Source organism: Diplodia seriata (genome assembly GCF_021436955.1).
Source record: "Diplodia seriata strain FDS-637 chromosome Unknown scaffold_3, whole genome shotgun sequence".
In the NCBI taxonomy this organism is placed as follows: domain Eukaryota; kingdom Fungi; phylum Ascomycota; class Dothideomycetes; order Botryosphaeriales; family Botryosphaeriaceae; genus Diplodia; species Diplodia seriata.
The window spans coordinates 2,091,253-2,104,793 of NW_027117310.1; the positions used below are offsets into that span (position 1 = coordinate 2,091,253).

General features: G+C 56.1%; 4 protein-coding genes across 4 annotated transcripts; all 4 read right to left on the reverse strand.

Annotated features, from left to right (window-relative positions):
• Positions 1 to 229: 229 nt before the first annotated feature.
• On the reverse strand, positions 230 to 1,444 carry SLS55_003361 (uncharacterized protein; the record flags this gene model as incomplete). Its single annotated transcript, XM_066774837.1, has 2 exons — positions 230 to 1,375; positions 1,436 to 1,444. 2 exons carry the CDS (start codon positions 1,442 to 1,444, stop codon positions 230 to 232), a joined length of 1,155 nt encoding a protein of 384 aa, XP_066634956.1.
• A 769-nt stretch (positions 1,445 to 2,213) lies between these two features.
• SLS55_003362 (uncharacterized protein) lies at positions 2,214 to 3,808 on the reverse strand (the record flags this gene model as incomplete). Its single annotated transcript, XM_066774838.1, has 2 exons — positions 2,214 to 3,443; positions 3,494 to 3,808. The coding sequence occupies 2 exons, from the start codon at positions 3,806 to 3,808 to the stop codon at positions 2,214 to 2,216; spliced, it is 1,545 nt and encodes a 514-aa protein (XP_066634957.1).
• A 629-nt stretch (positions 3,809 to 4,437) lies between these two features.
• TOP2 (DNA topoisomerase 2) lies at positions 4,438 to 9,759 on the reverse strand (the record flags this gene model as incomplete). The annotated part of the gene is made up of 3 exons (XM_066774839.1): positions 4,438 to 5,550; positions 5,608 to 9,150; positions 9,202 to 9,759. The coding sequence occupies 3 exons, from the start codon at positions 9,757 to 9,759 to the stop codon at positions 4,438 to 4,440; spliced, it is 5,214 nt and encodes a 1,737-aa protein (XP_066634958.1).
• Positions 9,760 to 10,961: 1,202 nt separating this feature from the next.
• SLS55_003364 (uncharacterized protein) lies at positions 10,962 to 11,687 on the reverse strand (the record flags this gene model as incomplete). The annotated part of the gene is made up of 1 exon (XM_066774840.1): positions 10,962 to 11,687. The coding sequence occupies one exon, from the start codon at positions 11,685 to 11,687 to the stop codon at positions 10,962 to 10,964; it is 726 nt and encodes a 241-aa protein (XP_066634959.1).
• Positions 11,688 to 13,541: the final 1,854 nt, after the last annotated feature.

The window sequence follows — 13,541 nt, forward strand, 5'->3', positions numbered from 1 at the left end:
TCGTGACTAGGTAGATCTGTGCTCTCGTGGAGAGTGCATCTACGACAAGTTGATCGCTTGAACGGCAGTGGTAGCTACGTTGCAAATCCCCGATATACATTCGGATCATCAACGTAGCCCCAGCATTCGATCTCGGCAAATACAATAATGTTTGCCATGTCTATCACAAGTTCTGGAGGAAGCTAGGCAATCTCTGGGGGTGCTTGGTGTGAGCTTTGCCCCGGACTTGCTAAGATTGCTCCATCCAACCTCGCTTGAAAGCTGCAAAATGGTGAGCTTTGTTAGCAAATGGTGGAGAGGAAGTCAGCTTACCTCCAGGTTCCAGTGCAGCAGCGTACATCACCAAATTAATAGGTGCGAGTGAATTCCCCGGGGCGTCTTCCTTCGGCTCGGGCACAACACCAGCGTCTTCCCAAATCCCAATGACCTTTTCAGCTTCGGTATCCCAGCCAGGCTCACTGAACAGTGCACACCGGATACCCAGGACTGTGCCGAACTCTCGAAATGGAAGTCTCCTCCTTAAGCCTGCTTTGAAATAGCCAGAGTCAATGAGAACTTTCAAGTCCCTTTTAGCTCTGTCCACAAACCCCGTTGCCCATTGCTCTTTCCCTGCATACTGGTGCGCCGTCCACAATGTCATGCCGAGGTCCAGCGGATCGCTGCTCTTGTAATTCCTCCACTTCGTCGCCACGATATTCTCGTAATCCCGCGTCTCCGCCGCCAGCACATCCTCGTCCCCTTCAAACTCCCGCAGCAGCTTACACACCACTAAACCATCCACCGGATCCAGATTCCCCTCCGACAGCACCAACGGCCTCTTCAAGTCCGCGCTCACCTTCCAGTACATCCTCGGCCGCTCGCTGTCCCTGTCGTACACAAACGCCGGGTGCACGGCCTGCATCAACCTCACCGCGTGCCCGTTCCACCTGCTCGCCTCGGCCCCTCCGCCGCGCTCCCCGCGCCAGGCCACGGCCAACCGGTTCAGGGCGTACATCCACAGCGTGAGGTAGTGATGGTACTGGCCGTCGCCGTCCGGACCGCCGGCGTCATCCTTCCCGATCCGCAGCCCGCCACCCATAGGGTCCGCGTCGGTGGCCCCCGGTAGCCGGGCGGAGCCGTCGCGCGTGCGCCCGAGGACGTCGTGGACGGTTTGCGCGAGCGCGGTGGCGTACGTCAGGTAGGCGGCGGCGGCGGCGGAGGAGGAGGAGGAGGAGGAGGAGGAGGAGGTGGTGGTGGTGGTGGTCTTGTCCAAACGACCACTGCTGCTGCCCATGATGCTGACGCGGTGCAGGGTCAGGAAGTTGAGGACGCCGAAGGCGTCGGTCCAGAGGTAGCGGCCACGGTGGCCCGCCGTGGCTGGAGGAGGTGTCCAAGGCTCGGGTGGCGCAGCCGCTGTGTTGGTGATGGCTGCATCTGGGACGGGGTATTTATAGACCCGTTGCATGGCCGTGGTGATTTTGGCCAGGCTGTTGGCGTGGATTGCCGAGCTGGTCATTTTCTTTTTTCGTTGATCGTGTTGGGTTGTGACAGCTGAAGGAGACGATGCTTGTATTTCACCAGCGTGACTGTACAGTAGGCATTCGGTTGCCCTTGCGTCACTGTGCGTCAAACAGACGTCAGCCGACTCTTTGGTTCGAGAAAACGAGGCGGGCGCCTAGGATGAGAACAATGCCAGTGGTAATCATGTAGCTCGGGGTAGTTCCACGGTAGCAGTGGTTCGTGGACTGGCTTGAAGGGGCAGATGGTCCTGAATGCAGTCGATGAATGTATCTCCGGGCGCGCACTATTTCTGACACCAGGTCCTGCGGTGTTGCTTTCTTTTCCGTATTCGCTCATGGTAACGCAACAGCCGCGCGATTGTGCAGACATGAGAGACGCGCGTGGTAAAATAAATAAAAGGGAGAATGGGATGCAACGTTCACTGAAGGGGCCCAAGTAAGGAAAGCCTCCGGACAAATCACCGAGTCCTAGTCTGGGCTCGTAGCCGAGCGCGACCTGCCTTTTTCGGCAAGTGCAAAAGGGTCAGGTTGGCTCTAAAAGGAATAGCAGCGATCAAATGAGCTCTGAGATTTAACCACCTCGTTCACTATACATACTCCATGCACCAGCCCCAGCCGAACCCAACCAAGAACTCCAACCTGCAGATCAAATGCAACAGCGACAGCCGCCGGGTATCATGAAGCGCCAGAGGATTGACAATGCGGCACCGACGATCAAGCTGCTCGGCCTTTGCCCCGCCCCATGCCGCTGCCGGTTCGCCGCATACCGACACCGCCTATCGAGCTACCGTTGCCGTGCCTGCTCATCGGCACGCCGCCCATCCCGTTATCACTGTTTGTCGCACTGACGGACACGCCGCTAAGGTCCATGTGCGGCGCGAGTGTGCTGATGCCATTTATGGTGGGATCATTGCGCATGTTGCTTGGCTGGTACTGGTACTCTCTGGCTTGGAGCGGGCCACACGCAGTGTGCAGCAGCTTCTCGTTGATATCGTCGTTGCCATCGGATGGCCTGGCCATAATGACAAAGTCGCTGTCCACCTCTGCATTTGAAAGGCCTGGAGGAGTCGGCGCTGATGCATTGGCCTTGCTACCAACGTTGGCTGGTAGGATGACCGGAGCAACACTGGCAAACGGAAGCGTACCGGTTCGTTCGGCGGCCAGAGCAAGATCTGCCAGAGGATTGTTGCGCGTCGATCCGCGAGTTGCATGGTGCGACTGCGTACGCTCCATTTCGGGGGCAGCAGGAGTAGCAACATCGTCATCTCCCTCGGCCTCGATCTCGTTTGCCGTGGCAGTGCCCGAGTCGTCGCCGCCGTCAGTGCCACCGTGGTGGGCGCCGTTCGCGCCATTAGCCGAGCCGTTCTGATTGTTCTGCTCCTGTACCCTCAACTTGTTGAAGAAGTGTGTCGTAGCTACCGCCGCCGTGTTCATGGTCATGGCGAGTTCCTTGTCTGTGAACAGGCGGTCAATTGAGTAGGCCGGGGCGTCGAACTGCGTATGCATCGTCTTTGCCTTCGCATCGCGGAATGGCGATGCGAAGCCCAGGTCAGGATTGCGCCCCGACGGACCCGGCGAGCCACTGTCAGCGTCCTCGAAGGCGGCCTTCCTCTTGCGTGACTTTTCGGCTGCCATGGCAGTGCCGACCATGTCGTCCGGATCGCCAACACGGTGACGGGTATGCCGAGTTTTGCGGTTGCTAGCGGGGCCTCCGGGAGACGCGGGGTTTGTGATGCTGAACTGGTTGGGGTGCAGCAGCAGGGCGTTACTGTCCGCAATATCCAGCTGTTCCTTTTCCTTCAGCAGCCGCGCCTGCCGCTGCTTCACGCTTGCGACCAGCCGTTCCCGAAGTGTGTTGGCGAGGTGACGGTGCTCCTCTTGGGCGAGTTTGACTTTGTACTGGTGGGATTGTTCGAGCTCGCGCATGCTGCCCTGATACTTGCTCTACAGAGAACGTCAGCGTTTGCCAAAGGCGCATGCGAAAATTGGCCTACCCAGAGCATGGTCAGGGCGATATCGCGCGACTCCAAAGCGTCGTTTGCCTCGTTGACGAACTTGGCGTAGAAGCGACCAACCTGAGCGACGTAGTCGCCCGTGGCAGTCCCCGGCTGAGGCGGCTGGGAGCCGGTTGTGCCATGAATGGCATCAGCCACCTCGTCCCCAGTGTCGTCGAGCGGCTTGTTCTGGTATGGGTCGGCACGCATGATCAAGGCCATGTCAGTCTGTACAGCCTGAATCTGTGCGCGGTAGTGCTGGTCGCGATTCTCGGAGAAGGAGGTGAACATGTCGTTGAGCTTTTCCGACAGCATGGTCCGTCGTTTATCGCGCTTCGAAAGCGGCAGCGGTGGAGGCGAGGTTGCAGAATGGCCGAACGGAATGTCGCCAGGCGGCGAGACGCTGCGGGTTCGCGCCATGGTGCGCTGACGTTTGTATAGACTTGACTGTGGAGCTCAGGGCCCAAGGGCGCAGTGGTGAGCTGTGTCCGTTGCCGACCGAGGTCGCAGACCGCGCGTTGCAAGATAGAATGGCGGGGGATGCGAGATTGCCGCCCAGCGCGGAAGCAAAGCGGACAGGCTGCAGTCAATAGGCAGCGCAATTGGGACAAGGAGACAAGGGCAGTTGGGGCGGTCTGCACAAGGGCAGAGTGCAGCGATGGAGATGGAGATGGAGCAGCAGCACGCGGCACAAACCCGCGGAAGATGCCGCTTTCGGCGCGGCCGGCCCGACCTTAAGTCCGCACGAGGCTAGAATATAAGGCAAAGAAAGATTTCTAGAAAACAATCTTGAATTCCTAGCTATGTCTCGCGCTCAGAGCAAAGAAATTGCTGTGCCCGGCCATGTCGGCCCTGGCCGTGTCTCGTTCTCCAGCAACGCCTGTCTGCAGTGCTCCTACTCCGCCCGAACTCCAGTGAAAGAACCCATAGCCATGCTTCTACTTCTACTCGCTGTCATCGTCATCAAAGTCATCCTCGCTGGCCTCCAAGCCGTCCTCGTCCTCGTCCTCTTCTTCGTCGTCGTCATCATCATCCTCAATGACGTACTTTTTGGCTGCCGCACTTCTGGCCGGACGTCCCTTGGCATACGCCTTTGCGGCCGGACTCAACGTCTTAGGCTTCTCTACCGCCTTGGGTGCCGCCTTCGTCTTCACTGCCGTGCTCTTGCTACCACGTGGCTTAGCCGCTGGCTTGGCCGGCGGCTCGGCTTCCACATCAACTTCGTCGTCCGACAAGATAGTTTCGTTCGCGGTGCGTGGGATTTGCCTCTGGGGCGACAGCTGTGGGGCAAGAAGCGTGTAGTCCGTCTGAGATTCGTCATGGTCCGAATCTTCAAGAGAGGGTCTAGTCCGGCCAACTGCGACGGTGGAAAGACCAGCGCCCTTGCTCCGCGCCTTCGAGGCAGAGAAGAGCTGACGGCCAGAGGCCCCAACCGGTCCTCCAATACCCTTGACCAAGTTGCTAACATCACCAAGACCATCGTCGGCCATCTCTTCATCACTATCCGAGTCCGATAGGACATATGTAGTCTTCTTTGCCGCTGCGGCACGGGGCTTGCGCGTCGCCTCCGCCTTCGTCTCCTTAGCAACAGCTGCGAAGACATCCTCATCGTCACTATCGTCGCTGACAGCCGTCTTCTTTGCTTTCGAGGGCGCCTTCGAGCTCGTCGTAGCCTTGGACTTTGGCTTAGCTGGAGCTTCTTCCAGATCATCTTCCTCGCTCTCTTCGCTGACTACCGTCTTCTTAGCCTTTCCGGTATTCCTCGTGCTAGTGGAAGGCTTGGCATTTGGTTTCGGCGGGGTCTCATCGAGCTCGTCTTCTTCTTCATCGCTGAGAATGACGGGTTTCTTAGGCTTGGCGGCTGGCTTGGCGGCTGACTTGGCGGCGGCTGGCTTCGAAGCTTTGGTGGCAGGCTTCGAAGCTTTGGTGACAGGCTTCGAGGGAACGTCTTCGAAAACGTCGTCTTCGCTGTCGTCTTCAGAAACCTGCGTCTTCTTCGTTTTGGCTGTGGTCTTGGTGCCAGAGGTAGTCTTCTTCTTGGATGCCGCCGAAGCTGTCTGCGACATTGTTAGAGCCAACTCTCTTGCACTAATGCCTTGTGAAGAATGACTTACCGCTGGTTGTTCGTCTGATTTCTCTCCATCTTCAGCACTTGGGCCACCATCAAGATCCATGACCGAGTCCAAGTCGTCCTTGTCGCTCGCCTGTCCATGTTTAGCCATGTAGCTCGAAAGAAGATTCGACTTTTTCGGCTGTGCTGCCTTCGCTTTCGGCTCTGCGGCTTTTTCCTGTTCCTTTTCCGAGCCCTTCTCCTTGTTCGTGGCATTGTCATTGTACTTTGAGAAGTAGCTCGTAAGGACGCTGCTCTGCTTCGGCGCAGCCTTCTTCTTGGGCTTGACCCCAAAGTCTTCGTCGCTCATCGCATCTCCATCGTCGGCCTTGCGTTTCTTAGCGCCTTTGCCTGCGCCAGCGATGCGGAGCTTAGCCGATGCGCGGCGTCCCTTGGTGTTGCGGGCTTTCTTGGCTTCGGTCGCTTCGAAGGCAAGGACGTTGTCATATTCTTCGACAAAAGCCTCCAAGTCCTCGTTCCAGAGATCCTTGGGTGACTTCTTGATGAGAACGTCGATCTCCAGTTCCTTGTCGCCGATTTGCCTGAGAAGCTTCTCAACACGTTCCTGTGTGAGAGACCAGATAGCCATCCCCAGCAGATAGTCGTAATCGTTCGCGCCGGGTGCGTCAGACTCTTCATCCTCCTCCAGGAACTCCTCCTCTTCTCCCTGCTTCTTCGCTTCGTTCTTAGGAATAGGCTTGAAACCTAGCTTCTTGAGCTCCGCAACAAGAGCGGTCTTCTTCTTCTTCGCCACCACTAGTTTGCCGTCGATGATCATCTGGATGAATCGCGATTGGTTGCTAAGCTTCTCAAGCTCCCTTTGCATCTCATCGAGCAAGTTCTGCTTGCGCTTCTCATAGTACTTGAGTCGATGAATGTAGAACTCTTCCAGGATGTCCAGCTCTGTAGCGTACTTATGGATACGACCTTCATGATCGAATGCGACGAGGTTAGAGGTTGCCATGCTCTTATAGAGTTTGAAACGCTCCTCCAGACCCATCTCAAGAGCTGTTGCCATCGCCTTCTGGTCCGACATTTTGATGACGAAACGAACCTTTGTCAAAGTGTGGTATTCACTGTAGTCCTTGATGAAGGAGGGAGACTTGTCGCCCTTGATGATTTCCTCGAGCTTGTCCTTGAAATCCTGGGTCCAGACGCGAATCGGCAGTTCGGATATTTCCACTTCAAGGTCACCCGTGTGGGTGATGTTACCCGTAAACTTGTAGCGGTCACCGCCCATATCCTCGATCACGCCATCCCAACTCTTGAACCAAGGCTTCATGCGAACCATGTCGTCCTTGCCTCCTGCCATCCTGCGCCTGAGGTTTTCGACGATTTCCTTGGGGTTGTAGTTGGGAATCGAAGAACTCCAACCGGTACCGATACCATCCGCACCATTGACGAGGATCATCGGGAGGATCGGTACGTACATGGTCGGCTCGATCGGCTTTCCATCATCCTGATCGTGCTCAAGGAGCGGTTCGTCTGCCACGTGGAAAATCCGGCGAGCGATAGGCGAAAGTCTCGTGTAAATGTAACGAGCGCTGGCAGCATCACTGCCACCTTGGATACGAGAGCCGAAGTTGCCGCTAGGCTCCAGGAGATTGATGTTGTTAGAACCAACAAAATTTTGCGCGAGACCGACGATTGTCTGCTGGAGGGAGGCATCGCCGTACGCGTAGTTCGTCAAGCCTCCTACGAAACCGGCAAGTTCGTTGACCTTGATGTCCTTCCTAAGGTTCTTCTTGAAACAGGTATACAAGACTTTGCGTTGGCCAGGTTTGAAGCCGTCGATGACCGACGGAATAGACCGAAGATTGTCGACCATGCTAAAGAGGATCAACTCCTTGTTGACGAAGTCATCGTAAGAAATCTTAGGGGTCGTCATGTCCAGGTAGGTTCCTGGGACGAAGTTCCGCAGCCATTCCTTGCGAGCATCGGCCTTTTTCTTTGAAAAGGCAAGATCGATGAGCTCCGCCTCCTCGTCCTTCATCGTGTGGAATTCCTTCAAGTGTCTGTCCAGGTCCTGGAAGTACTCGATAGCATCTTCGGGCTTGCTTGTACCCAAACCCTTGTAGTATTTGTGATCCCAACCCTTCTGATGCGTGGGATCCTTCTTCCACTCTTCGTACTCCGGCATCGTGAAGAAAGACTTCAGTTGTTTTGGATGCTTGGGGTCGCCCTTCCAGACCTTGACGATCGGAGTGATGAACTCCAGGAGGAACCCTTCGAGCTTGAGCAGACTGGGGAACTGAACTTGCAGGAAATTGATAAGTAGACCCTTGATGTGACTTCCATCATGATCCTGATCGGTCATGATCATGATGTGTCCGTAGCGGAGACTCTTCACATCCGTGTACTCCTTCTTATGCTGAAGACCGATGAACTTCTTGATATTCTGGATTTCCTGGTTCTTGGAAATCTGGTCAATCGAGGCGTCACGAACGTTGAGCATCTTTCCTCGAAGCGGGAAGACTCCGAACAAGTCTGGATCTACAGTTGCTCGTCCGGCCAAGGCGAGCAAACTGGCCGAATCACCCTCTGTGAGGATCAAGGTACACTTGTAGCCATCCTTGGTGCCAGCCCTGTTCGCATCCGTCAACTTGGAGTGGTTCATGCGCATCCTCTTTCCACCATCCGATTTCTTCAACACTTGATCCGCTTTCTGCTGAGCAAAGTGCAGAATGTTGTTGACAACCTCGGTTTTGGCGATGGCCTTCAGAAAATTATCCGAGACCGAGCACTTGCTTCCGAATTGGCTGACCTTTGTGGTCATCTGCTCCTTCGTTTGCGAGGTAAAGGCTGGGTTGACAACCTGGCAGTTAACGAAGAGGAATATGTGGTTTTTCAGGTGCTGCGGCTTCAGCTGGAATCCGCCTTTATTCTTCTTCTTGATGATGTCCGTCAGTTTGTTGACGATTTGATCCGCAATATAGCCCACGTGGGTGCCGCCGGCTGTCGTCGCGATTGAGTTCACGAACGAAACTTGCTGGAATGAGCCGTCGGACACAGCGAAGCCGATCTCCCACCTCTCGTCCGGATTGTCAGTGAGGATAACTTCCTTCTCAGCCTCTCCGCTTGCTCCGCTGGCGAGCTGCTCCGATTTGATCGCTTTGGTGTACATCTTCATGTAGTCCTTGAAGGTCCGGATCTTGATACGTTCACCGTTGAGGTACACCTTGACGCCCTTGCACGTCCCCGCAAGATCGTAGACACGACGCTTAGCAAGAGCCTCAAAGTCATCGTCCATGCCGTCCATGCCAAACTTTTCGAAGTCGGGCTTGAAGGAAACCATGGTGTAGTCGTCGCCTTTGTGTGATGTGATCTTAGCCTTGCCACAGTTTGCCATGTTTGCCGTCCACGTCTGCTTGTACTTCTTTCCAACGCGAGAATCTGCGGTTTCCAGGCTGAACTCTGTGCTGAAAATGTTGCAAAGCTTCGCTCCGTACCCGTTCCGGCCTCCGGTGACCTTCTGCTGGTTGTCATCGTAGTTGGAGGACGTGAGCAAATGACCGAAAATCAACTCCGGGATGTAGATGCCTTCTTTCTGCATGGAGCATTAGCAACCGTCGCAACATAGCATGTGGGCGATACATACGCTATGGATCTCGATGGGGATACCCTTGCCGTTGTTCTTGACGCTGATTTCCCCCGAGACGCGATCAATCTTGACCCTCATCTCGTTCATGTTCTTATCGTTCTGCTTGTTGTCGGCGGCGTTGACGAGGATCTCGTCGAAGATCTTGTAAAGACCAGGCACGAAACTGACTTCGCGCATTTCCATGGACTCAGTTGTCGAGTTGAAAACCCACATGTGCTTCGAATCTCGCTCTACAGAGCCAATGTAGGTGTCCGGGCGCTTAAGGATGTGCTCAAGCTGAGTGAGTCGCTGGTACTTCTCGGTCGCGCTGCCTGGCGCGGCTTTAGGCATCTTCGGAAGCGGCGCTGACGCGTCGCTCATGATGGTATCTTCGTCGTCGCGGATGAAACTATCGTTGTGGACTTGTTGTAGCGGCTCTTTCTTCTTCGTCGCGCGTTTCGGGGCAGCAGGTTTCTTGGTGGTTGAAGGCTTCGCGGCTGCCTTCTTCGTTACCGGCTCCGCCTCGAAGTCGGAGCCGTCAGAGACCTCGAAATCCGACTCTTCTTCGGAGGACATCGTGAAGTGATCGGGAGGGGTATCTGGAGACAAAAGAAAGAAAAAACGCTTATGCGATCGCGAAGTGGAGGTATCGCGGCGTGAACACTCTGGTGTGTTGCCAACCTCACCGCGCTGAAGACGAGCGGAAAGAAGAGAATGAAAGGCGAAGGTGAGGCGAAGCGTATGGCAAGTGAGGCTGGCGCCTGGGCGTTTGCAGAGCTGCAAGGTGAGACAGTGTGTCGCGACCGGGATGCGCCGCCGTGCTGTTTGTTTACAGGCAGTGGCAGAAACTCACCGCCCAACCTCAACGCGCTCTGACGCTTTGGGCCTCCGTGCCTGAGGCATTCATGTCACACGTGTCCTGCAGACATTGCTACCAACGAGCGAAGCTTTTTTGCAGAACTAAAGTTTACATATTTTTGGCAATGTGTAGCCTCAATCAATCCTTGATAAGACTGATTATATCGCTCCATGCAGGTTTACCAGAGGAAGAATTGGGCCTACCGCATAGTCCTCCCAAAGATATTGCACCATATTTGTAGGTAGTTGAACCCAAGATACGGGCATAGATGCGAGTCTCAAACACGTGCAAATGCATCCGGATCTTGCAATCAACTACCTATGTATTAATGGCAGTAGCGTCATCGATGGAGCTTAGAGGGCCCAATTTTCGTGTCGCTGTGTGGTCCAGTCCCGCACTTGCAGCCAACGGCAAACGCGCAATTCATTTCTGTATATCATAGCCTTATCCGTCTTTGTACCGTTCCAACATGCGCAGAAATCCACTAGTAAGATACCTATCCACCTACTTGCCGGATGTCACGATAACAATCGTTGTCATCGGCCCATGGGTGTATGTCATTGGTAGGCACCAACATGCAATACCGCAACACAGTTGTCTTGGGCGATCTACCAGTGGTCCAAAAGAAAAAGAAAAAGAATATCTACGAACGGGACGAATGCTATGCGCTCAGATGGGGCGCTGCCGGCAATCTCCATTCGTTGGTCGGAAACTGGTAATGGAACAGTTCATTGATAGTGGGTGTTGGACTGATAGCACACATAGCGGTGTTCCCCGGCCAATTAAGTCTTCGTGGGCACTCCCACTGCCCATTTGATCAGAACTGATCTCAAGCATGTGAGGCAGAAGAACACAAAACACGGAATGGAAACACAGCCAGTCCCAGTTTTTTGGTCATTGCGAGGGATTATGAAGATATTTAGTTCTCCGCAATGCCCATGATCTGCGTTGCTCCACCGCTCAGACGACCACCAAAAGTCTTCGCAAGCTGGAAAAGTTCTTTGGCCTTGCTTATGTGCTCTTCTCGGTCGCCATCATCCCTCATCTCAGACTCGTCTTCCAATGGTGTATGGCCGTCAATAATCCTTTCGGATTGATGGATCTGAGCAATGAGGTCACCTATCCAAATGGCAATCATGCCGCGTAGGTGTAGAAGTTCGGGGCGCTTGTCAAAATGTGGAGACGACAGCAGATCATCGAGCCGAGCCGCGATCTCTCGGGCACGGCGAAGTTCGTCAACCCTGACTGCCAAGATTCGAACTTCGCGTGCTGAGGCATGGCTCTTCAGAAGTTCTGAGTCTGATGCCACGTCGGACCCAGCGTCTTCGCTGTCCGGGTCGGATCTTTCAGCTGTGGCCATTGCGGCTCGAGAAGCCTGAGATATCTCGTATAGCCACAGGCTGAACATGGCTGGATAGAAAGTAAGAGCGCTGGTGGCCTTAGGATTACTCTGTCGAAACGGGTGATCAAGGATCAGTCTTTCGTAATAGAGACGGGCGGCCTTGAAGCCCTCCTCCGTGAACATTGAATCATCCGTAGCCACGGAGGGCTCCTCTGACAGATTACCGATACCAGCTTTTGGGGTGTTCAGATGCATCTCGGCTGTGATCCCCCATCTTGCATGGGCCCTTTCGTCAATTTTCATAGAACCTCGACCGGTTTGCAATATCACCTTCCACACAAGTCCTGCACGGTAGTAGTCTCCCTGCAATAGACAACGATGCATGATTGTCAGTTTCTCATGCACTAAGCGATGTCGCCAATGATCGCCGGTGTCCACTTCCAATTGGGGTTGCGGAATTCCAGATGGACTGAGTCCTCGAGGACGGCGTTTAGCACGAGCCTTCGGGAGACGCGCGGCGGAAGAGAGACGCGGGGCGTACAACGGTGGTTTCAGAGCTGCCAGCTCGCGCTGCAATTCGGCAGGCGTAAATTTGTCCTCGCGGCTTGCGTTCTTGCGCAATGGGCGCTGTTGTTCGCCGTGGCGGGTATGCTTGACCGACGCCGGCGCATGCGGGAAGGGCGGTTTCGGGAGGGGAAGCTCGGGATCATGGCCAGCAGTACGGAACTGGTGAGCTTGGGCAGCGGTTAGAGTATTGATGGCCGAGGAGAGCGGTCTCGTCGAAGCGGTATCGTTTTCGGCGGAAGAGCCTGCGTGGTCAGAAGCGTCGTCTGCCTCATCGCCGTCGTCAGCATCTCCACGCTTGCGCTTGCGGGCCTGGCCGTGCTGGTGGGCGCGTAGGCTCTGCTGGTGGGCGCTCCGCTTGCGCGGACCAGCGAATGGGGTCGCTTGCGGCATCGCAAAGCGCAGGTCGCAAGAGCGGATTCGTGGGGTGGAGGTGCAGGTGCCAACAGACTTCGTCACTCGCCCTCGCTACGCCCGGGCCCAGCGGCCACGCTGACAGAGGCCGGCGCGCCTCAGCCCAGCCAGCTAGTCATCACTGCCGATGCTTGAACCCAGCCAGCTGCGTCTCTCCACGAGCCTTGCCCTCGTTTCCGACACCACCCCGTCCTCCCGCTCCTCCACCACCTATCGCTCGCCCGCTTCCTGCGATCGGGCCTCCGCCTTTCCCGCACCACCATGGGCCAGAGCAGCTCGCGCGGCGTACCCTCTTCCGCCGAGCGGCGGCGGAGCAGCCAGCGCTCACCGACACCGCGCCGTATCTCCCAGCCCGTCGACGGCTTTCCGACGCCCGAATCGCAGCCCACCTCTCGCTCCTCCGCCCACAGTTTTCTGTCGTTCAACCGCCTCCGCTCCGGCCGCTCAGATGCTGGCTCGTCTCAAGCGCCCGAAGCTGCTTTCCGCCGCCGCTCCAGGCTGAGCCGCGCCCAGTCCTCGATATCAAGCATCCTCAGCCGTCCACGTTCGCCCTCCCGCTCCCGCGACCGCCCTCCACGCACGACCCCTCGCCGCTTCTCCACGCCTCTCTGGTCGCCTACCCGAGCCTTCCCCTCAACATCAGATTCTCCAAGCTCGCAATCTCCCCGTTTGCAGATGCCTGATTTTGCTGGTGCTCTGAACTTCGATGATTTAAGCGCCGAATCTCCCGAGACGGATCCATTGCCGCAAAGTCCACCGCAGTCGCGAGAGCATGATGCGGAGCCGGGGCGTCCGACAAGTCTCCAGCATCCGAACAGCATCCTTGATCGGGTAGCCGGCAGCGTGGTACCAGAAAGAAATAGCAGGAGCGTGAGGAACTCGCTGCGGCGGCGGAGGTCACCTCTCAATCAGAGTGAGGACAATGCGGCTATGCTGTCCCGTCTTCTATCCGTAGCTGCAGCCGCCACCGCCGCCACGCTCATGGGCGAAGATCACCGAGCTGGTGCCGAGGCTCGCAACTTTGTCGGCGGGGACGAGGATGGCACGTTTGATGGCTTCCTCCAGTCTCTCCAGAATGGCAGGATAGCCTCTGCGCTGCGCGGCCACACGGCAGGCATGGACGTGGACGCGGATGACTCCGGACCGCCAGCGCCATTGAACTTCTTCCGCATGTTCAGG